Source organism: Phacochoerus africanus, chromosome 4 (genome assembly GCF_016906955.1).
Source record: "Phacochoerus africanus isolate WHEZ1 chromosome 4, ROS_Pafr_v1, whole genome shotgun sequence".
Taxonomy (NCBI): domain Eukaryota; kingdom Metazoa; phylum Chordata; class Mammalia; order Artiodactyla; family Suidae; genus Phacochoerus; species Phacochoerus africanus.
Window position 1 is genome coordinate 78,918,071 of NC_062547.1, and position 22,875 is coordinate 78,940,945.

General features: G+C 57.9%; 2 protein-coding genes across 2 annotated transcripts; one reads left to right on the top strand and one right to left on the bottom strand.

Moving 5' to 3' along the window:
* The first annotated feature begins 676 nt into the window (after positions 1-676).
* MGAT4B (alpha-1,3-mannosyl-glycoprotein 4-beta-N-acetylglucosaminyltransferase B) lies at positions 677-15,336 on the top strand. The gene is made up of 15 exons (XM_047777874.1): positions 677-1,081; positions 10,491-10,676; positions 10,763-10,903; positions 10,988-11,121; positions 11,539-11,585; positions 11,902-12,015; positions 12,243-12,318; positions 12,445-12,559; positions 12,910-13,040; positions 13,208-13,315; positions 13,436-13,629; positions 14,315-14,393; positions 14,475-14,562; positions 14,654-14,766; positions 14,861-15,336. Exons 1-15 carry the CDS (start codon positions 985-987, stop codon positions 14,882-14,884), a joined length of 1,647 nt encoding a protein of 548 aa, XP_047633830.1. The 5' UTR covers positions 677-984; the 3' UTR covers positions 14,885-15,336.
* Positions 15,337-16,295: 959 nt separating this feature from the next.
* On the bottom strand, positions 16,296-19,205 carry LTC4S (leukotriene C4 synthase). Its single transcript, XM_047777876.1, has 5 exons — positions 19,040-19,205; positions 17,093-17,192; positions 16,932-17,002; positions 16,763-16,844; positions 16,296-16,532 (listed from the first exon to the last, which is right to left on the bottom strand). The coding sequence occupies exons 1-5, from the start codon at positions 19,095-19,097 to the stop codon at positions 16,403-16,405; spliced, it is 441 nt and encodes a 146-aa protein (XP_047633832.1). The 5' UTR covers positions 19,098-19,205; the 3' UTR covers positions 16,296-16,402.
* Between the last annotated feature and the right edge of the window lie 3,670 nt (positions 19,206-22,875).

The window sequence follows — 22,875 nt, forward strand, 5'->3', positions numbered from 1 at the left end:
TCAGGATTTGGAGCACAGAAAGGTTTACTGCAGTGCCATGCAAGGAAATGGGTGGCTTGTGCTTTAAAAAAGCCACCAACTCCCTGCAGGCTTTCAGCAAAGCCCTTGTAAAGGCAAGGTGAGGGAGGGACGTGGTTGTTGCAAATTTCTCTGTGCCTGATAATTTGTTTTTATAGCTGTCCACATAGATATAGGTATAGACAAGCTTGTTTTTAAAACAAAAAAGGTGCAGAGCATGACTAAGCACAGGCAACAGAGCACAAAGGTTAAAATAACAAGAACAGATCTAATATGGAGTCAGATTTATTCTTCCCTATTACTCCCCTCCCACTGCCTAGACCCCCTTAGACCTAGGGGAGGGGCCTGAAGTTCCCAGAGTTAACCTGAGTGGGCTCCGGACCTGGGTGGGGGTTGTTCATAATGGAAATGTTACTGAAAAGGGGTCAGGGGTCCACGCACGACGCCTTCACCCAAAGCGACCTGCCTGAAGGCCACGGCCTCAACCTACCTGAGGCCTGAGCCCAGGGCAGCCCCAAGTCTGGGACCGCGTGAGTCCACGCAGCAGCCACTGTCCCGAGCCTGGCGGAGGGCGGAATCCCGGTGTTGGTCCCACCCCGCCCCCTCGCGGTGCTGGTGGTGGCAGCCTGTGATGCGGCCCCTTTAAATCCCGGCCGCCCCGCCCTTCGCAGCCACTCGGCGGCGGCCCCGGATCCAGGCCGGGCCGCGGCTCTTGCCGCGCAGCTTAGCCATCCCGGCCCAGGCGCCAAGCCGAGGCCGTCTGCTCCCCGCACCCGGGAGTAGCGGTTACTTCCGCGACCGGTCAGGTGTCCACCCCGGCAGGCCCGCCTGCATCCCCGCCCGGCCCCGGGCTCCCAGCCCGTCCCCGCCCCGGGGCCGGGGCCCCCGCAGCCTCCTGGTCCCCGGCCCCGGTTCCCCGGGCCATGCGGCCTCGGCCCCGCCGGCGCCCACCGCGCACCCGTGGAGATGAGGCTCCGCAATGGCACCTTCCTGACGCTGCTGCTCTTCTGCCTGTGCGCCTTCCTCTCCCTCTCCTGGTACGCGGCGCTCAGCGGCCAGAAAGGTGAGCCCCTCTTCCGCCGCCGCCCGCCCGGTGCCCCATCCACACCTGGGAGCCGGCGTCCGGAGCAGGGTGCGGGCATCCGCCCGCGAAGCGGCCGGAAGCGGACGCAGGCGCCCCTTCCTCGCCCGAGCGGCGGGGGAGGACGCCCCTCCCATCCTCGCCCCCACTTGTTTGCTGCTGGAATAAAGAAATTCTCCTGCGGCCTGGGCTGGGCCGCGCGGGTGAGCAGATAGTGGGCGCCCAGGGCACGCTCCGAACCGGCCTCCGTGAGTACAGTTCTGCCATGCTGGGGACTTCAGAGTTCTCACAGAGGGACAGAGACACAAGGTCACAGAGGTGGCTGTGCTGTGCCAGAGGGTTCCCAGGGTACCAGCTCCAGGCACCTGGGTACACTGTTCCTGATGATACCAAACCCAAGTCCGCTCTGCCTTCCCAACGACAAGCCAGTACATTCCAGAGATGAGTTGTTGGGGCAAGGAGTAGTGACTTTAATCTGAAAGCTAGCAGACCAAGAAGATGGCAGACTAGTGTTTTAGAAAACCATCTTGCCTCAGTCCCAATTCAGGCTCCTTTTATACCGAGAAAGGGGAGGGGAGGAGCCAAGGGTCGCTCACTAGCTGTCACTTGCATGGGGGAAGGGCCCCCTACAATGCTGGCCACTGGCTGAGCAGGACCACTAAAGGTCACTCACGAACGACTGCTTACAACTCCTCAGTGTCAATGTCCATGGGAAAGGGGGCAGCGATCTTTTTGGCTACTTTCTGCTGTACCTGGGCACTGAAGGTGTGACCATGGAATGGAATTGATCAGTCTTATTCTGGGAATATTAAGTAATACAATTCTCTTTATCTACAACTATTTAAACTTGGTAACATTCCTGCTATGATGAAACTTTAATCTCAATACTTATCCTTTTTCAAGAGCAACCTTAAGTCTTCTAAGGGTTCACAAACCCATTGCTCTCTAGGCCGCTCAGGAGTTGGGTTATTTACTGATGTCAGTGGGGCTCCTTTAACCCGAGTGTGATGAATCGATGGCTTTACTCCAGCTAACCTGACAGATGAGTGTGTGGTAAGTAATACCACGTGTGGTCCTGTCCACCTTGCAGTCAGCTGGTGCTTAGGCCTTTGTTCTCTCCAGGCTTTAAGGAGGACTGTGTCTCCAGGTTGGAAAGGGTGTGAGGCTACCTCAGTTGGATAGGCAGACCTGTTGGAGGCACACTCATGAACAGAGGTTAGTATGGTGCCCAGGATTTTAACATAATTGGCAACTGCTAGGTCTTTGAGAGCATTTAATTTACAAAGGAGATCTTGGCCCAAAAGAGGGATTGGACATGCTGGCATGTATATAAGAAACTGTGTTTTAGGGTGAGGTCCTCTAATTGGCATTCTAGAAAGCATGACTTTGTATTTCTCCAGAAACTCCTGTAACCGGCATGAATTGGGATGTTTTCTCTGCCACCTTAGTATTGACCACAGACCATGTAGCACCCATATTTTTCAGAAAGTCACTCAGGTTGTCCCCCACTGTCAAAGTTGCCTGGGGCTCCTGTGGAGAAACTGGAATTGGGCGCCTCAAGTCCAAGGGGGTCCCTGGGCCTCTTGATGACTCATCAGAGTGTTCCTCTCTTTCTGCCGTGTAAGAGGCTCCCATCTTCTTTTATTGATTTTCGTCTTATTCTTTAGCGGCGGACACTCTTTTTCCCATCCCCTTCTTACAGTAAGTGCACTGTTCCCTCCCCAGTGGTGGCTCACTTCTCTTCAGGTTCCTTGCCTCCCTGGGAACCAGTGCTGCTGCCGGAAAGGGGGCATATTTCGTCTTGCATCCTCTTCTGTCGTTGTTCCCTGTTGTCGAGCGCTTTAAAAGCACCATCTACCAATTGAGAAGGGTTCATTCCAAATGCACCATCTAACTTTTGTAATTTCCTTCTGACATCTGGGGAACTTTGCCCATTAAAAGTCATGTTGGGGGTTCCCTTCGTGGCGCAGTGGTTAATGAATCCAACTAGGAACCATGAGGTTGAGGGTTCGGTCCCTGCCCTTGCTCAGTGGGTTGATGATCTGGCGTTGCCGTGAGCTGTGGTGTAGGTTGCAGACCCGGCTTGGGTCCCTAGTTGCTGTGGCTCTGGCGTAGGCCGGTGGCTACAGCTCCGATTGGACCCCTAGCCTGGGAACCTCCATATGCCGTGGGAGCGGCCCAAGAAATGGCAAAAAAAAAAAAAAAAAAAGTCATGTTGACCATTCTCATATTTTCGGGGGCATCAGTATAGCGCCTATAAGCTAGATAAATTCTAGAAACTCTAGATGGATCCTCACTGGGTTTTTGGTGTATCTCCTGAATTTTGTTTAAGCTCCTTTGCCTAGGTACCCCCTTTCAAAGACCCACTAAAATACACTTCCTCTAGTGCTGTAGGTGTAGCATATCTCCATTATTAGGATCCCAGGCAAGCTCAGCAGTGGGAACTGCCAGATTGGCTTCTGAGGTTCCATCGGCATCTGCTATATGAAGCCGGGGTGCTTCCTCTCTAGCCTTGACAGTGACCATCCTCCTTTCGTCCCCAGTAAGCGTCGTACTCACAGGAGAGTGAGTATCCGCCCAGGAGGGATGATGAGTGACAAAGATAGAAGTGCAAAGGTCAGACATACGGAGGGGTCCTCTGGGTAAGCAGGGCTATGGTTTTTTTCCAATTAAACAAGTCTGAAGTTGAGAACGGCCTGCGCATCAATCGAAACCCAGCTGGTTGGCCATCTGCATTAAGGCCTCCTACAGGATGTCAGTGCAAGGGAAACTGTCCTGCCCGGAAGTGACTCCCGGTCCAAATTGAATGCCCTGTTGGGTCTTAAATGGTGACACCAGTCCAGGCCCCTGTGCTCTGGGGGTTAACATAGAACCTTCTAATTGATCTCCATAAGGAGGGGAAACAAGAGACGGTAAATATGCTGGTGCCATGGGGACGGTGGGAACAACAGCTCAGCTAGTGCGGAGCCCGGTTGGCCAGAGGGGGCTTTAAGGTTTGAAAGAGCTTGTCCTCACTCTCATTTCCCCCCTCCCTCCCGTAGAACAGGTTTTCCCTTGGTTTTCCTTTCAGACCTCTGTGTCCTAAGGCCTCAGCTGTCTGACTGCTTTTCCTCCTGATGCAGTAGCAAAAAGGCTTCTACATGTGGAATCGCATCTTTTTTACCTGCATTTCCACAAAACACTTCTGATTGCCAGATCGTATAATAATTAAGTGAGCCATTCAAGGGCCATTTCTCTCCTGATCCTAATACATTTTGGGACCACACACGATTGCAATAGAGGACTATCTCTTTCTTAATCATATCCCCAGAGCTATGTTTTGCCCGGTTATTTCAGATACGCCCCAAAGGGTTTTCCACAGGGACAGATGGAATATTTCCCGTATTTATAGGTTCAAGAACAACAAAACACAAAAAGCACAAGCAGATTCCAATACCAAAAGCACAAACAGATTCCATCATGGATATGGATGCAAAACAGACGCAAAGGCACCGGTTCACAAATCATATCCGGTAGAGTCCAAGAACAGTTCTCCTCTCCAACAGGGGACCCCAGTCTAATGCAAAACAAATTGGCTTTTCCCTTAAGGAAAAGCCCAACTTGAGAGGGGAGAATGTTCCCGTTGTACACACTGGAGGGACTCCCCCTGCTGTGTGGATCCCCCAGATGTCTATTCCTTGGTTCTTGTTCCAACTGCTAAGCCCCGGGGCAGCCAGGGCAGCTTCCAGGAAGTTGCAGTTTCCTCAGGCCAAATGGTCCCTGAAGCTTCTAGGACCTTATCTGAAAATTCCCCAATCGCAGCCAGCCACAAGCAGCAGAGCCCCTGGCTTGGCTCACTAGCAGTTGATACGGAACCCAAGTTGGCTCTCCTTACTGCACAACAGGCCAGTAAATTTAGGGACAAGTTGTTGGGGCAAGGAACAGCAACTTTAATCAGAAAGCTAGCAGACCGAGAAGACGGCAGGCCTCTCCCACCACCTCTCCACCCCAGCCCACCATGGGTGTGGCTCCCCAGCATCCCCACAGTCCTCTTCCACAGGGATGTGGATGCTGGGGCAGCCCTCCTGTGGCTACTGCCAGGGGTGGGGCCCAGCCCTAGCTGCCCAGTTCACGTACTTGGTGTGGTCTCAGCTGAAGTTCGGTTAGGCTGGCCAGTCTACCACCACGGCCTTCTGGATCTGACCAGTGCACTTAGGGGGGAGGGGCAGAACTCAGCACTGGCCAGAGCTGCTTGGTGTTGCTTGGGATACCTGGGGCTGAATGGGGCCTGGGCTGAGGGCTGAAGGCTGAGCCCAGGAGGCAGCAGGAAGAACTGCTTCCTTCCTGCTTGCTGGCCTTCCTGCAGGAGGCCTAGGCAGGCTCAGGCTGGGCCAGCTGACCCTGTCTGCCTCCTACCTCCTGCTCCCCTGTTCCCCAGGACTGCATTACACTAGGCTGCGGGTGGAGCTGGAGCCTTTGACCAAGTCCCAATGGCCTGCACCTGACTCTTGCAGGCCCAGCCCAGACTACTGCTGTTCTTCTGTTTGGGTAGATGCTTGGGCTGCCCTTGAAGCTCCAGAGGGCCTGGGGAGGGTGGAGGGGACCCCCTAGGACTTGGTACAGGGAGGGCATGGCTGGAGCAGAGTTCTCCGCCTCTCCATAGGTAGGGTATGTCACCTGGAGGAGGGCATTTTGGGCCCCCTGGGAGAGTGGCCAGGCCACGTAAACAGACTGGCATGGAGGCCAAGGCGGGGCCGGATCTCCGGGCACCTTTGTTCAGGCACGGGTGGAGTCATGAGTCCTTGCACCTTGTCCTGGGCCAGGTTGCAATCCCTGTGTGCCTCCTGCAGCAGCCACATGCCCCCCAGCCAGATGTCAGCACCTGCAACACCAACCCCCCCACCCCCACTCCCTGCCCAGGACACCTTCTCTGTGAGCCTGCATGGCTACAGGGCGCCACTACCTGGGAGCATCAGGGTCAGGGGGGTGGATACCTGTGGCTCCATTTAGGGCCTACTCTCCCCAGGGGGGATCCAAGAGGTTGGCACTCCAAGGGCCTGGGGAACAGGAGAGCACCCCAGTCAAAGAAGTGTAGCTTGGGGGCTCAGTTATAGGGGTTCCTTGTCCCTAAGGCATAGAAGCTCCAGCTCCGCCTGCAGCCCAGTTTAGTGTGGTGGTGGGGAACAGGGGAGCAGGAGGTAGGAGGGAGACAGAGGGTCAGCAAGGCCTTCCCTGTCACGTACCACAAGCTTCTGCGCTTCTATGCCTCAGGGACATACTAGGCCTACTGGGCCTTCCCTGTCAAGGGCTATTACTGTTTCTAGGGGCCTAGGAAGGTCAGGTCTTTGGAGGCCTAAAGAGAAGCCTGAATCTGGGCTCTTGTGTGAACCTTTCTCATTCTTGCATGCAGACAACTGTATTAAACCCATGCGGAAACCAGATTAAGTCTAAGGCCAGGCTAGACCCTGGCTTCCAGTTTGCAGTGAGAAGGGGCTCAGGATAGAGCTGGGCGAGGCACTGATGCTTAGAGCAAGGGCAGAGGAACCCAGATCTGCAGGGAAGGCGGGAAGTGGGCAGGGAGCCAGAGAGAAAGGGAAAGCAGGAACAGGTGGCATCCTGGAAGCCCAGGGGCGGGAAGAACACCTAGGACTTGGCAAGATGGATCATGGATACAGGTTTCAGGCCCACTTTCACATCCAGCCATGACCAGATTTGTGCAACAGATCCACTAGTGCTCCAACTATGGCTCTCCAGCACACGCTGAAGGCCCCCAGGGGAGACGGCAGACCCTCCACTGGGCTGGCCTCAGCCACATAGCCCTCCTTAACATCTAGGCTGTCCCCTTTCCCAGGCTTGGGCCAGGGTCACCCCTCCAGCAGCCTGGACTTCAGGGCTGATGGATGATGCCCTTGACATTTGGGAGGGTGGGTGCAAGTCCTGGAGAGATGAACACCTGCCCCTCTCCGTGCCTGTCTTTGCTGGGCCTGGCACCTGCCTGTGTCCTCTGAGCCTGTCTCCTCTTCCCTAAGTACAGGGCACAATGTCTGTGCCCCAGTTTGGTTCTTGAACTGAAAGGAAACCAAAGAGAAGATTGTGGTCTGTGGGCCTCAGATTACTCAGCCTTCCAGTGGAGAGAGGCGTAGGCCAGTAGTACGGACACAGCTACCCCCAGGCATGGGCAGAGGAAGGTTCCCAGGACAGGAGGCCAGAGGAGGGGGCCTCCGTGGTCTGGGTGATTCAGGTCAGCAGGGCCCACTGCTGCCCACCTGCCCTGTCCACAGGGACAGGCTAAGCTTGGAGAGAGCTCACCCTACTTAAAAGTCACACAGGAAACTTCCCTTGGGGCGCAGCTGGTTAAGGATCCTGCGTTGCCACAACTGCAGCTTGGGTTCTATCCCTGGCCCCAGAACTTCCATATGCCGGATGAGCAGCCAAAGGAAAAAAGAGATCACACAGAAGGACTGCGTTGTGTGGGGCCTACTGCCCTGGGCCCAGGCCCTCCACCCTACCTCCCTGGGACAGGAAGGCGTGGATGAAAGGAAAGGTCAAAGTCCCTTCAGCCCTAGCTGTCAGGAATACCCGCCCTACCCCGCGCCCCACTCCAGAGGCCACAGGCCTTTGCCACTCGCATCACTTCCGTTTGCCGCCTCCACACCCACTCACCACTTCAGTCCAGCCACCTGCCCACAAAGGTTGCTGGAAGCCAGCATGGCCTGGCAGAACCCTGGCGAAAGGCTCAACCCATGCGCAGGCAGCCACAGAGCTTGAGTTTCTGGCTTTGACAGGCAAAGAGGGAGTGGACCCAAGACCTTGAGGGCAGCAGGCTGGGCAGGGACTAGACTGGAGGGACAGGGCCCACCATGTTCAATTAAATGACAGAAGGGTCAGGGAGTTCCCATCATGGCTCAGTGGTTAATGAATCTGACTAGGAACCATGAGGTTGTGGGTTCAATCCCTGGCCTTGCTCAGTGGGTTAAGGATCCGGCGTTGCTGTGAGCTATGGTGTAGGCTGCAGACGCGGCTCGGATCCCGCGTTGCTGTGGCTCTGGTCTAGGCTGGCGGCTGCAGCTCTGATTAGACCCCTAGCCTGGGAACCTCCATATGCCACAGGAGCCAGGCCCGGGAACCCCCAGGGCCTGTCGCCTCCTGAGGAGAGAAAACTCAGGACTTGGGCAGAGGAAGGCCCCTGGGAAGGGAGCCCAGGATAAGGAGCAGGCTGTGCCCAGGCCTCCATGGTCAGGGTGATTCAGGTCAGCAGGGCCCACTGCTGCCCACCTGGCCTGTCCACGGGGGCAGGCTGAGGTTGGACAGAGCTCAGCCCTGGGGACTCACGGCTCCATGGTGCTAGAGCCTCATTGGGTTGGGCACCAGGAACAAGAGACCGGTGGCTGGGGACTAGGCAGAAGGGAGGCCACCTGCCAGTTTAGATAGCTCTGAGCTCCATCCCGCTGGGCCTCAGCGCCTCCAGTCCCCCTCCCTGTTAGCAGCTGGGCAGGTGAGCATTGCGGGGTGGCCAGCTCCCTGTTCTGGGGGTCAGTTTCCAGGGTAACCTGGCCTCCCAGCCCAGCGCAGAGCCTCTGAGATCCTGTAACCTGACTCCTGACTCCCTCCCCCAGCGGGCTGTCTCTGAGCGCAGAAGCTTGGAGTGGCCTTGGCCTTTGGCCCCGGGCCCCAGGCAGCAGGGTGTGGGGAGGGAGACAGGCGAACTGCTGAGTCTGTAGTGTCTCTTAGAAGATCCACTGGACTCCCCCCAGCCCCTCCGTCCTGCCAGGGGGCTGCCTCCTCCTTCCTTTCCCCTGGGTCTGAGCTTGGACCTCTGCCCCCGGCTGCAGAAGGGAGGGTGGGGTTTCCTGAGGTGACCGAACTTTGCCTTGGTCATGACCTTTGAAGCACCCAGTTGTGGGGAGGTGACACTGGGCTGAGCCCACGATGGATCAAGGAACAGAAGAGCTGCCTGGAGCTGAGAGGGGAGGCCTGGAAGGCTTCCTGGACTTGGAGACTTTGCAAGTCAGCCTTGATGGCTACATCTACATGGGTTTTCATGAGGCCCAGAAAAGAAAAGGGACCCCAGGCAGAAAAGAGAGCCTGTGTGAAAGCACAGATGTCAAACAAGGGAAAGGGGATGTACATGGTGGCAAAGAAAGGGGGCAAAAGTCAGATTAGAACAGGCCTTGGTGGCAGAGGCAGGGGCGGGGTAGGGGGGAAGTGGGGGAATTCCCTGGTGGCTCAGCGGGTTTAGGACCTGCCGTGTCACTGCTGTGGTACGGTTTCCTCTCTGGCCTGGGAACGTCCACATTCCATGGCCTTGAGTGCACAGCCTGGCAGGACCTGGCTGCCTCAGTTGCAGGCAGCGCTGTAGTTGGTCTCATTCTTGCTTATGGGTCTTGCTAGCCCTGCTGGACCACTGGAGCCAGTCGCTTGGCACCCTGGAGATCCCTCTCCACCATCAGGCAGCCCTACCCCTGTGCTGTTTCTGGCCTGTGCGTGCATACCCTTAATGCCTGCAGCTGGGACCCAGCTGGAGGTTGTGACACAGGTCCCCCTGGGGTGGCATCATCCAGGTCTTGCACAGGTCTCCAGAGAAGCAGGCCTCAGGGTGTTCAGAGCTCATGTCCCCTGTGTGCCACTGATGTGCTAAGGGGCCCTGGGCTGGTTTCTCAACTTCACCTGCTCCTCTGAGCACAGGGGGATGTAACCGCCACAGTTCCTCCCACCCTACAGACCCTGAAGAACTGTGTGAGACTGAGAATCCAGAGCTGGGCCTAGTGTGGATTGACAACCATGAGGACAGTGACCATGGGGTGCCTGGGGCTCAGTTCTACTTGGAGGATGGGGGGTGGGCGGAGTCCAGGGAGGTTTTCTTTCCCCAAAGGGCCTTGGGGATGGGGCCGCCTGTGACCTCTGTGAAGAGGGGTGGGGCGCAAAGTGCAGAGGCTGAGAAGAGGGGACAGGGGAAGGCTGGAGGGCTAAGAGCCCCTAAGGATAGGACCATGGGTGTCCTACCTCCTGGAAGGTGCAGATGCTGCAAGAAGCAAGAGGGGGCTTTAGGAACCACTGGGCAGGGAGCATTCAGTCTGGGGCTGTTCCAGGCTCCACTTGGGTTTGTCCCGCCAGGAGCCGGAAGTGACCCTGCAGTCCTCTCACCTGAGATGTCTCCTCAATGGAGAAAAAACAAAGGTGGAAGGAGAGCCCCAGAGAGGGCTAATCCCCCTTGGTGGTGGCTTTTCTTCCCCAAGTGGGAGTGTCAGTGTAACTTCAGAGTGACCCTTGTGTAACTAGCCCCCTGTGGTTCTCATGTGGCAGGCGTGAGAGCACGTGGGCACGCAAATGTGTGTGCTGCGGCACCCTCAAGGGGCAGTAGGTCAGCTCTAGGCTGTCTTCTGGTGACAGCGTGTGTATGTACCGCCCACAGGCGATGTGGTGGACGTGTACCAGCGGGAGTTCCTGGCGCTGCGGGACCGGTTGCGTGCAGCTGAGCAGGAGAGCCTCAAACGCTCCAAAGAGCTCAACCTGGTGCTGGACGAGATCAAGAGGGCCGTGTCGGAGAGGCAGGCACTGCGAGACGGAGACGGCAATCGCACCTGGGGCCGCCTAACAGGTGAGTGCCACGGCGGGAAGCGGCGGGAGCCCGCGGGGCTGATGGCGGACCGCATTGTGCGACCTGTCCCTTCCCGACCCACCCAGAGGATCCACGCCTGAAGCCGTGGAACGCCTCGCAGAAGCACGTGCTGCACCTCCCCACTGTCTTTCACCACCTGCCGCACCTGCTGGCCAAGGAAAGTAGCCTGCAGCCGGCCGTGCGCGTGGGCCAGGGCCGCACCGGAGGTAGGGGCGGGGCCCAGGAGGCGGGGGGAGGCGGGGGCCCGGGCCCGGCGCCCTGCCCGGAACCTCCACTCCGCATCCCTGCAGTGTCGGTGGTGATGGGCATCCCCAGTGTGCGGCGCGAGGTGCATTCGTACCTGACAGACACGTTGCACTCGCTCATCTCGGAGCTGAGCCCGCAGGAGAAGGAGGACTCGGTCATCGTGGTGCTGATCGCCGAGGCGAGTGGGCTGGGGCGCCAGGCGGGGGGACATTCAGGGGAGGACAAAATAACAAGAAGGAAGAAATGAAGACAGCAGCACCTCAGAGGAAAAAGCTACCAGAATCTAAGTCCTCAGTTTCATTCACAAACTTACCGAGATAAAATTAAAAGGAAAAAAAGTTACAGGGACGGAAACATTTTAGCGCCCCCTGGTGGAGATGCCTGTACATAGTCCGCCCCACCCCTTGGCCTGGGGGACCTAAGAGCTTTTTCTGAGGAGCCTGTGGCCCCAAGGTCCAGCCCCATTTAGCCTTCAGGATGGTGAGCTCACCCCTTCTGTGTGTGGGAGGGAAGCCCGTGCGCTTCCCCCAGCCCTATTCTCCAGGCTATTTGGGGTGGCCGCATTGGCTTAGGAGGGCACTTGGTCTCTCCACAGACTGACCCACAGTATACCTCACTGGTGACGGAGAATATCAAGGCCTTGTGAGTATTGGCAGCCTGACAACGCTGCTGGAGGGAGGGCCTTTCGTGGGGTGTCAGGCAAGACGGGTGCTGGCCTCCCCTACAAGATGTGCCTTCCTTCTGTAGCAAAGGGTGCTTCTCCTCTTGGCTGAAAAGGAGTGGTTATATCCGGGTAGCCCAGCCCCCTCTGGAGCCTTGGTGACACCTTAGGATGGACGTGGTGTTGGGGGATGTCTGCCTGATGGGATTTGAGAGAGGGATGGGGTCTAGTCAGCTCAGCTCTGCCTCTGCTCCCTCCCTGGAGGCTCCACACCCATGAGGACTTCCTGTCCCCCAGGTTCCCTACAGAGATCCATTCTGGGCTCCTGGAGGTCATCTCCCCTTCTCCCCACTTCTACCCTGACTTCTCCCGCCTCCGAGAGTCCTTTGGGGACCCCAAGGAGAGAGTCAGGTACTATTACTACCCCTCTCCCTGTGTCCCCAGCAACCTGCCCACCTGTGCTAGGAAGAACCCAGTCTGCTGGTGTCTGAGTCCCAGGCACTTCCCTATAGTGCCTCCATGGTTCCATTGGAGGATCCTGCATGGCGGGAAGGGGGGTGTCTCCTACCCACTCAGTGGCAGCCACATTGGAGGTGGAGGAGGTTCTGAGCTCCTGAGGCCCCTGCCCCGGCCCACAGGTGGAGGACCAAACAGAACCTTGATTACTGCTTCCTCATGATGTATGCACAGTCCAAAGGCATCTACTACGTGCAGGTGAGCACCAAGACCCTGCTCTGCCTCCCTGCCCCCCCACAACCCTGCCTGGGCCTGGGTGGTGAGCCCTGCCCTGTGCCCATGCCCATCCTGAGTCTGGGCGCCCTTCTACCCGCCACTCTGCAGCTGGAGGATGACATCGTAGCCAAGCCCAACTACCTGAGCACCATGAAGAACTTCGCCCTCCAACAGCCGTCAGAGGATTGGATGATCCTGGAGTTCTCCCAGCTGGGTTTCATTGGTGGGCTACCCCCCACCCCGCCACAGAACCTCTCCACCCAGCCCACCTCTGCCTCTGTCATCATCTCTCCGGCTCCTGCCCTGTTCCAAGCCCCAGTACCATGCGGTGTCATGCTTCGAGCCTTCGCCTGGAGTGCCCGCTGCAGCCCGACCTGGCCTGTTCCCACCCACCCTCTGCATGGGATATTTGGGCTCACCATCCTGTCTGCCCTGTGTACCTGCACCTGCCTGCAGGCAGCCACAGGGCTGGCTGTGGGACCCTCCCCAGTGTCCCCCACAGGGATTAGGAGGAAGTAAGGCAGGGGCTCTGCCTGCTCAGCAGCCTTTCCCCCACTCCCCCCTCCACCCCAGGGAAGATGTTCAAGTCCCTAGACCTAAGCCTCATTGTGGAGTTCATCCTCATGTTCTACCGGGACAAGCCCATCGACTGGCTCCTAGACCATATTCTATGGGTGAAAGTCTGCAACCCTGAGAAGGATGCGGTGAGCGGGGCCTGCACAGAGGTGGGCGGGGGCAGTGGGGCACTTGGCCTCCAGCACGACTGCGCTGGGTACCGTGCTCCTGACACAGAAGACTGCACTGCTGGCTGTGGGGATGGGGTGGGGGGCGGAGTTGAGCTAAGCCCTCTTATGTCACCCTCCCTTCATAGAAGCACTGTGACCGGCAGAAGGCCAACCTGCGGATCCGCTTCAAGCCATCCCTCTTCCAGCATGTGGGCACTCACTCCTCGCTGGCAGGCAAGATCCAGAAACTGAAGGTGGGCAGTGCCGCACTGGAGCCTGGTCAAGCCGGGCAGAGCCTGGGCTTAGGCTGGGCAAGGGGGTGGCAGTGCAAGTCCAGGGCTCACTCTGGCTCTACTGTTCCTCCTTGGTTGCAGGACAAGGACTTTGGGAAGCATGCACTATGGAAGGAGCACGTGAACCCACCCGCTGAAGTGAGCACGAGCCTCAAGACATACCAGCACTTCACCCTGGAGAAGGCCTACCTACGCGAGGATTTCTTCTGGGCCTTCACGCCAGCTGCAGGGGACTTCATCCGCTTCCGCTTCTTCCAACCACTGCGACTGGAGCGGTCAGTACCAGCACCCACAGGTCCACCTTGGGGCAGGGGCAGGGCAGCCACCAGGGTATAGGCCACACTACAAATTTGTGAACCTACAGACGCCCCTCGGGAACTGCAGCAAATAATTTCACCTTGTTAAGTTTTCTTATCTGAAAAGTGGGGCTCATAACAGTAGCTACCTTGTAAAGACTAAGCTGGGGAGTTCCCATTGTGGTGCAGCAGAAACAAATCCTACTAGGAACCATGAGATTGCAAGTTCGATCCCTGGCCTCGCTTAGTGGGTTAAGGATCTGGCATTGCCGTGAGCTGTAGTGTAGGTTACAGATGCTACTCGGATCTGGCATTGCTGTGGCCGTTGGCACAGCCGGCAGCTGTAGCTCCAATTACACCCTTAGCCTGGGAACCTCCATATGCCGTGGGTGTGGCCCTAAAAAAGCAAAAAAAAAAAAAAAAAGACTAAGCTGGGCAGTGCCCACAGGAGCTCAGTGACGCTGCCCATCACCATTGTCCTTAAAAGTAAGGCCCTGTTTTCCTTGCATAGTCCATTGGCTGCCCCTGGTGGTGCCCAGCCTCACCCAGTGCCCCAGAACCCACCTGGTATACTCCTGGCCCAGGCCTGGTCTTTTCTCTGCTGAGTAGTGTGCCTGGGCCGTGCCCCACCTCAGTAGCAGCTCACAGGCCTGTCTGGCCACAGGTTCTTCTTCCGCAGTGGGAACATTGAGCACCCAGAGGACAAGCTCTTCAACACGTCTGTGGAGGTGCTGCCTTTTGATGTGAGTGTGGTGGGGGTAGGTGTGCACGGAGGCCTGCCCCTCCCACAGCCACTGGCTCCAGCCTCTTGATTTTGCTCCCAGAACCCGCAGTCAGACAAGGAGGCCCTGCAAGAGGGCCGCTCAGCCACTCTCCGGTACCCTCGGAGCCCTGATGGCTACCTCCAGATCGGTGAGTGAGGGCAGTCAAGTGGAGCTGGGGGGAGAGGCTGGACTGAGCAGGAATCTTGGGATGGATAACCTCTCCTTGCCACCCTCCCCAGGCACCTTCTACAAAGGTGTGGCACAGGGAGAAGTGGATCCTGCCTTTGGCCCACTGGAAGCACTGCGCCTCTCCATCCAGACAGACTCGCCCGTGTGGGTCATTCTAAGTGAGGTGAGGTGGGGCAGGGCTGGGCGCAGGGTACCCAGCAGCTAGACCAGGGCTGGGCTCTGAGGCCCTCAGCTGACCCTGAGCCCAACCCCTCCAGATCTTCCTGAAAAAGGCCGACTAAGCCGAGGGCTTCTGAGGGTGGACTTCCGCTGGCCCTGGAGCCCGTGAGACCTAGGATGTCGTCGCTGCAGCCCCTGGAGGGCCAGGCGCCGCCACCCCAGCCTGAGGGGCTCTGCCTGGCGCCCCACTCTGCCAGCCTGGGGTGGCCGCTGGCCCGGAGGCCCCAGGAGCTGGTGCTGCCCTGCCCGCCAGGCCGCGGGAAGAGGCAGGCGGCCCCCACACTGTGCCTGAGGCCGGCCCGCGCCGCCCAGAACCCTCGCTCCCTGGCCGGCTTGAGCCAGGCCGTTTTAGAAGAGCTTTTTCCTGGGCGCCCGCTGTCTCCGGCGCGAACACTGGAATGCATACTACTACTTTATGTGCTGTGTTTTTTATTCTTGGATACATTTGATTTTTTCACCTTAAGTCCACATATACTTCTATAAGAGCGTTACTTGTAATAAAGGGTTAATGAAGTGTGTGCCTCACAAGTGCTGGCTCTGAACTCAGGCTGGTGGGGAGAAGCCAGCCCCCTCCCCCTCGCCACCTCTAGACCTAAGACAAGCAAGCGGGACTGCCCTCCCGGCAGCTCCGCACAACCTCGCCCCCAATTCCTGGTAAGGTCCCCGCTGCCCGGTAATTCGCTGGTGTTACTGGCGTAGAATATGCGTCCACACCACCCCTCCTCCAGGTAGACCCTCCTCCTCCGAGCCCGCCCGTCTGGCCCCAACTGCCTGCAGCCGCCTGTCACCAAGAGCATTTACCCCCCTCCTTCTCAACCCTTTCCTTCGTGGGTCTCAGCCCCACCCTGGTTCCCCGTCCCCAAGGACGAGTTCCTGTCCCAGATCTCCGGCTCATTTTAGAGTGTCCCATGCACCTCAGGGCCTTTGCACACACGCTGTTGCCCTGCTTGGAAAGCGCCTCTCCTCTTCCGGCTCATCTAAACGACTCTCTAGGGGTTTTCTGCCTGACCGGCGGGCCTTCCCCAAATCTGGTCTCCCAAGGCACTCGGACGTTTTCTGGAGAGCGCCGATCACAACTACACTGACTGCATTCACCTTCGTTCCCAAGGCTCCTCTCGCCGAGGCAAGTTACCCTGAACCTGTTCTAGATACACTGAAACTGTTCTAGATACCGGTAGCCGAGTACCGACCAAAAAAAGAAAAAAGGCTCTCGTGTTGGCTGTGAAGGCCAGGGTATGCGGGACAGGGAGACTGAAGTTCAGTAGAGGGGCAGACGACTCAGGAAGGGGACCAGAGCGGAGAGCGCTGACTGCAGGGAGCGGGGAGCCGTGGGGTGAGCCTCGGCGGGAAAGGGTGTGTGGCTTCAGCGTCTGAGAGCAGCCCACCTGATGTTCTGGCCCGGAGCTTAAGCTCCTCCAGGCTCCACAGCTCGCAGTGCGCGACGCCCCTCCAACCCAGAGAATGCAGTCGGGGTTCGGTTAGGAGCACTTTAATGAGACTAGGATCAGGGCGAGCACCCTCCTCCGTCTTCCAGGAGACTCCAGCTCTACTTCATTTCCGCCCGCCCGGCGTCCCCTCTCTCAGGCCCTTGGCAGTAGTTTCTGGAACTCCGTGCGCAGCGCAGCAGGAAGGAAGTGGGCAAGCAGGCCGAGAGCAGCCAGCGCCAAGAGAAGCCAGAGGGCGCACGCGCTTGCGTACATCGGGGCCAGCCTGCGGGTGGTGCTCACCAGGGATGGGGCGGGGGCGGGGACGGGAGTTCCGCCCCAAACCCTAAGACCCGCCTCCACCAGGACCCGCCCACCTGCCCTCAAAAGGGACCCACCTCCCGCGGGACGCCAGGTGCCGCCCGCCATCCACTCTCAGCTTCGGTCAAGACCCCGCCCACAAGCCAACTACAAGCCTCCCGCCGGACTTCCCGGGAGCCTCGCCCCGGTTCTCACCTTTGCTGCGCAGAGCGGGCGTAGCCCTGAAAGTAGCGGAGGCGTGCGTACAAGTAGATGAGGCCACACAGTGCCGCTGCACCTGAGAGAGGGGCGGGCGGGGTGGAGTGAGCCCAATGACAGGGGCCCCCGGGGTTCCTGGGCGTGCACCCTTGTTCTGTGCCCAGACCTTCGTGAAAGTAGATGCCGGCGACCCAGAGCGTGGCGAGGAGCAGAGGGAAGTACTCGCTGCAGTTTACTCTGCGGTGGGGGCAGGGCGGCATGAGGACGCCTACCTGGGGCCTCCGGGCAGCATCGCTCCCCACCCCGCGCCCTCCCACCGCGCCTCACTGGGCTCGGTAGACACGCTCGAATTCCGGCGGGCCGGTGGTGAGCGGCGGCGACACGCGGAAAGCCCTGCGCGCCGAGATCACCTGCAGGGAGAAGTAGGCTGGGGGCGGAGATATTGCAGGAGTCAGAAATGGCACCGCGACGCCCGCAGCCTCCCTCGGCCCCCGCGTCCAATCTGGCCACGCATATTTTCTTCATCATTCTCCTTGCTCTTCTATAAAGCCTGACGAAGGGGACTTCCGGCCCCTGTGACACTCAGTGGGGAGGGGAGGGTGCGGGCCTGGGGCTCTGAGAGGTCCTGTCCCACCCAGTGAGTGTAGGGGCAGGAGGATGACATGTCATGGGACACCTGCCCACAGGAGGACTTTGCTCCTGAATCATTTGACTTGCAAAACACAGGCAAATGCCCAACTCCCACTCTCTAGGCCCAGGTCCCTGGATGGGGTATCCCCTGAGGTAGAGCCGGCCGCATCCTTGCACGTGCAGGGGAGCACACACCCTGTGGCCAACTGTCCTTGCCCCTCCACCCACAGAGTCCACAGACCTCCCCAGCAAGCCTGGGTTGCTCTTGGTCCAATAGAGGTTCCCACCTCAGCTGCTCTGCTCAGGCTCTCTGGATCCTGCCTAAATCTGACAGACATCCTCTCCTCTGCTCCCACGTGGCTGCAGCTGGGACTTTTCTAGTCCAACCCCAGGCCACCAGGGCTCTGCCCCTCTCCATCCCAACACAGGTGGGTACAGAGGGTGGGCTTGTCCTGGGAGGTCTGCGTGTATAGGAGCCCTTCCCTTAGCCTCAGGCCAGGAGTCCACCACACACACAGCCCCAGGGGTGTGTGACTCCAGTGTCTTCCTGCAAGTCCTGTGGTCCTGGTACCCTTGGTGGCAGGCCCCCTGCAGACATATCCCATGCTGAGTGCACTTGGGTACCAAGGGCGGCTGTGCCAGCACAGTGTAGGATCTGGAGGGCGACCTGGTGTCTAAATGAGGAGGGGCTGAGGGCCAAAGTCACTGGTATGGCTGGAGAGCAAGTCAGGCTGTCTGTTCAGTCCCCCCAGGACCTCTGCCCCAGGCTGTGCCTTGTCTTCGCTGTTACAGTGTGAGGCAGTGATGTCCCAAGAAGCTGGAATATCCATCCCGGGAATGGCTTGGCTAGAGCCAATCTGAGAAGGGCACCAAGCAGGCATTTTTGGGGGCTGAAGAGCAGATTTCAACCTTATCCAGCATAGAAAGGGTGCCTTCTTGAAGGCAGGGCCGGGGGATGGGGCCCTCCCACTGGGACACCCAGAGAGGGGACAGCAGTCCCAGCATAGAAAGGGTGCCTTCTTGAAGGCAGCGCCGGGGAATGGGGCCCTCCCACTGGGACACCCAGAGAGGGGACAGCAGAAGAGGGCAGAGATCAGCTGGAGTAGGGCTGCACAGGCACATGACTGACCCACTTCCATACCCACCATGAGAACATGCATTCATCCTGGCACCCTGCCCTCCTGCTCAGGCCCTACTGTGCAGCACAGCTAGATGCCCCATCTGCTCCCTGAAAGCCACTGCCCTCCTCTGAGGTCCTTGTGCTGGTTGAGGGGCCACCCCCACCCCAAGCCAGGCACCGCGCATGCCTGTCTCAGTTGTCCCTCAGGGGCCGTTTTCCCATTTCGCTGCCCATCCCCTAGATCAGGCACCTCTTAGGCTTGGTCCCTGCCCAGGGTTTCACAGTTTGCCCTGCAGACACCCCTCCGGGGCCTCCCCGCTCCCCACCTAGGGGAAGTGGAAGCCCTGGAGCATCGCTTCCTCTGATGGGGGCCAGAAGAGCTTGGGCCAGGAGTCTGGGCTAGAGGCCTCCCTCCGCCCCTCGCCTAGGCCTGGGCCCTCCAGCACCTCCCCAGCTCCTGGAGGGTGGAAGGCAAACTGCAGGGGTCTGAGGCCCACCCACCTCCCGAGCAGGAGCCAGCCCACCTTGCAGCAGGACTCCCAGGAGGGTGACAGTGGCCAGAAGAGCCACCTCGTCCTTCATGGCGCCGATGGCTCTGTCAGGCCAGGCTGGTGTGTGAGAGGACTAGCTACAGAGTTCTTATCAGCCTCAGTCCGCTGGGCCGAGACTGGGCCCAGGACAGGAAGAGTGGCCTGCTCTCCCCGCCCCTTCTCAGTGGAGGGGGATGGGGGCGTGACTATGGCCTGAGAGAGCCTGGGAGCCTGGTCAGGCTGAGCAAACAGCAACCAGGGCCAGATGAGAGAACAGCCAGCTGGGGACAGCCCAGCCCCTTCTGTGCCTAGCCTTGTGCCGGCAGAACTCAAGTTGTCCAGCCAGGACTTCAGCCATGGTGTGTCCAGTGTCCACCCAGGCCCTGCATTCTCAGAAGGTCCCAGTTGGCCCTCCAGACCTCCTTTTGTCTTGGGTCTGGTCTCAGGAATCTAGCGGCTCCTACTTGAGTCACCCATTGCCACAACTTCCCATCTATCACCAAGTTCCTCTCATCCTCAACCGACCCCTAGTGCCACCTTCCAAGCCCTGCCCTGCCCCATCTCTCACCTGGCCACAGGTCACAGGCTCCTCACAAGTTCCTGGCCCTGACTCCCCACCCACCTGTACACACCCACTCATCGGTCCCCATTCCCCAACTTTGGTTGTTTGGTAACGTGTAATTCTGCAGCGCATCCAAGCACCCAGCCCACACTGGGCACAGCCAAGTCCTTGCTCCCTTTCAGGAGCCCTGATGTCTGCCCGTCTCACAGCTCCCTGGGCTCCATGCACAAGGGCCATCCCAAAAGGCCTCCTGGCTGGCCTGGCAAGTTGGGTCAGCCCACTTGGGATGGCCGAACCCATGGTCTCCGGCACCCCTGACCCTGAAACGGTCTCCTGCCATTTCTATCTAGCCAGCATCCCTTCTTCCCGAGGCCCCAGCCCTACCCACACTCCATCCAGTGGCCTGGGCAGAGTTGCCTCCTGCCCCTCCCAGGTCTGTGGGATGGACATGTGAGCCAAAATTGACTGTGTGAGCCAAGTACTGACTCAAGATGGTAAAATGCAGTTCTGGAAACTTCCTTGGTACTGAGTTCTCTTCCTTAGAAGAGGACTCAGAATGGGGAGGGAGATTACCAAGGACCACTTATGGCTGTTCACCATCCTGAGGAGGATGGATCCAACACAGGGCTAGGTTTCAAGGAGAGAGGTGGCTTTTTTTTTTTTTTTTTTTTTTTGTCTTTTTAGGGCCGCACCCGTGGCATATGGAGAGTCCCAGGCTAGGGGTCTAATCAGAGCTGTAGCCGCCGGCCTACGCCAGAGCCACAGCAACACAGGATCCGAGCCGCGTCTGCGACCTACACCATGGCTCACGGCAACGCCGGATCCTTAACCCGAGTGAGGCCATGGATTGAACCTGCAACCTCATGGTTCCTAGTCAGATTTGTTTCCACTGCGCCACAATGGGAACTCAGGAGAGAGCTGGCTTTTGTCCGAGCCCTGAGGCCACTGCCTGGAACAATGCCCTGGCTGTTTAGCCTTTCCATTTTGTAAGATGGCCACTTCTCCTTTTTGCTCAAGGTGGTTCCAGGTGGGTTTTGGTCAGCGGTGACAGAGTCTAGACAGATACACAGGCATAGGCAGGAGCCAGGGAGGCCACAAGCAAGTACAGGCCATGCAGTGGGAGGGAGGGAGCTGCTGCACCAGGTGATGGGCCACCATGATGCCCAGGTGCCCCTTGGTTGGTCACGCTGGAGAGTCACCATACATCAGGGTTCTGTGACCTCAGGAGCTCTGCCCTGGCTACCTATCCGGCCTCTTTCCTTGCTGCCCCCAAGCCTGGGTTGCAGTCTGAGGGCTTTTTTGCCTCCTGGGCTCCCCCTGTACCTTTCTACCCTCTCATCACCTGGCCAAGGCCCAGTGAATGCCCTTTGTCCATCATTGCCCCCAGGGTACCAGCTGTTTTACATCTGGGGGCACTGGGGGCTCCTAAGAGTAGGGCTGGATCTCCAAGTCTGCATCCAGCTGTGGACCTGGGCTTACCATTGCAGCAGCAGGTGCTCAGTGATGTGGGAATGATTGACAGATGCTCAGAAACAGAGACAGGAGCACCAGGGAGCATAGGCCAGATGCATCCTCCAGCCCTCTCTCTGCCCACTCAGCCCCCTGACTACAGCCCCCTGCGCTCGTCTCCTTTCCAGACCCACCTGAAGGGTGGGACACACGCCCAGCAGGCAGGATATATGCTCATGTGTTTGCACGAGCTTTGTGTGTTTCTGTGCTGTGATCCCAGTGTGTTTGTGACTGTTGCTGCTCACCCATGGGGCTGCTGTGTGTTTGTGCGTCTCTGCCCACATGCAGGCTCTCCTCTCTGCCAAGCTCTCAGTTCCTCTGAGCCTAGACCTCCTCTCTTCCCACCTCGTCCTCTTCTGCCCTGGCAACAGGAAGCTGAGGCCTAAGATCAGCAACTTCGGAGGAAGTCCCTGGGCAGATGTCCAGGCAGAGGCTGAGGTCTCTGGTCTCCTCAGGTCCCTTGGTCTGCACCTCCCTCCCTCTGAACCTGCTCAGCCTCTCAGGCCCTGTGTGGGCTGGGCCTGCTCAGGCTGACAGAGGTCCAGCCTAGGGCCCTCCACGCAGAGTCTGTGTACCCACCCGCCAGGGCAGCCCCCGAGGCACCAACATCTAGGGAAGTGAAAAAGCCCCTCCCTGAACCCCTGCAGTCCAGACCTCTGACTCTCTGTACTACAACCCCTACGGCCCAGAAGAACATCCTGGAAGCTGAGCTCACCAAGGGCCTCTGGAGAGTGGAAAGACTAGCCAAATGTTACATTGAAAAGAAACCACAGGAGTTCCCATTGTGGCTCAGTGGTTAATGAACCCAGCTAGGAACCATGAGGTTGGGGGTTTGTCCCTGGCCTCCATCAGTGGGTTAAGGATCCGGCATTGCCATGAGCTGTGGTGTAGGTCGCACATGCAGCTCGGATCCTGAGTTGCTCTGTCTGTGGTGTAGGCTGGGAGCTGTAGCTCTGATTCAACCCCTAGCCTGGGAACCTCCATATGCCACGGGAGCGGCCCAAGAAAAGACCAAAAAAAAAAAAAAGAGTTTTCTGGATTCCCTTACGGCTCAGCAGGTTAATAATCCAGCATTGTTGCTGCTGTGGCAAGACTAAAAAAAAAAAAAGAAAAATTTTTTTTAAGTTTTTTTTTTTTTGGCTGCACCCACAGCATGTCAAAGTGTCAAAGTTCTCAAGATAAGGGTGGAACTTGAGTCACAGCAGCGACCCAAGCCACTGCAATGACAATACCAGATCCTTAACCCACTGTACCACAAGAGAATTTGCCCCCCCCCCAAATTTTTTTTTTTTTTTGTCTTTTTGAAATCTCTTGGGCCACTCCCGCGGCACATGGAGGTTCCCAGGCTAGGGGTCGAATTGGACGTGTTGCCACCGGCCTATGCCAGAGCCATAGCAACGTGACATCCCAGCCATGTCTGTGATCTACACCATGGCTCCTGGCAACGCCAGATCCTTAACCCACTGAGCAAGGTGAGGGATTGAACCCGCAAACTCATTGTTCTTAGATTCCTTAACCACTGAGCCACCCACGACAGGAACTCCCCCAAAAATATTTTTTGAAATTATTTTACTTACCAAAAAATATTGCAAAAACAGCATAGTCCCTATCACCCTAATGTTAAAATCTTATATGATTATAGTTGTAACTAAGATATTCTTTTTTTTTTTTTTGTCTTTTTAGGACTGCATCCACGGCATATGAAAGTTCCCAGGTTAGGAGTCGAATCAAAGCTGTAGCTGCTGGCCTACACCACAGC

Coding starts and splice junctions, on each gene's coding strand:
- MGAT4B (XM_047777874.1), top strand. CDS start 985: ATGAGGCTCCGCAATGGCACCTTCCTGACGCTGCTGCTCTTCTGCCTG. Junction 13,041..13,207: donor GCAACCCTGAGAAGGATGCG/GTGAGCGGGGCC, acceptor CTCCCTTCATAG/AAGCACTGTGACCGGCAGAA. Junction 14,563..14,653: donor TGATGGCTACCTCCAGATCG/GTGAGTGAGGGC, acceptor CACCCTCCCCAG/GCACCTTCTACAAAGGTGTG.
- LTC4S (XM_047777876.1), bottom strand. CDS start 19,097: ATGAAGGACGAGGTGGCTCTTCTGGCCACTGTCACCCTCCTGGGAGTC. Junction 17,193..19,039: donor CCTGGGAGTCCTGCTGCAAG/GTGGGCTGGCTC, acceptor CTCCGCCCCCAG/CCTACTTCTCCCTGCAGGTG. Junction 17,003..17,092: donor GAGCGTGTCTACCGAGCCCA/GTGAGGCGCGGT, acceptor CCCCCACCGCAG/AGTAAACTGCAGCGAGTACT.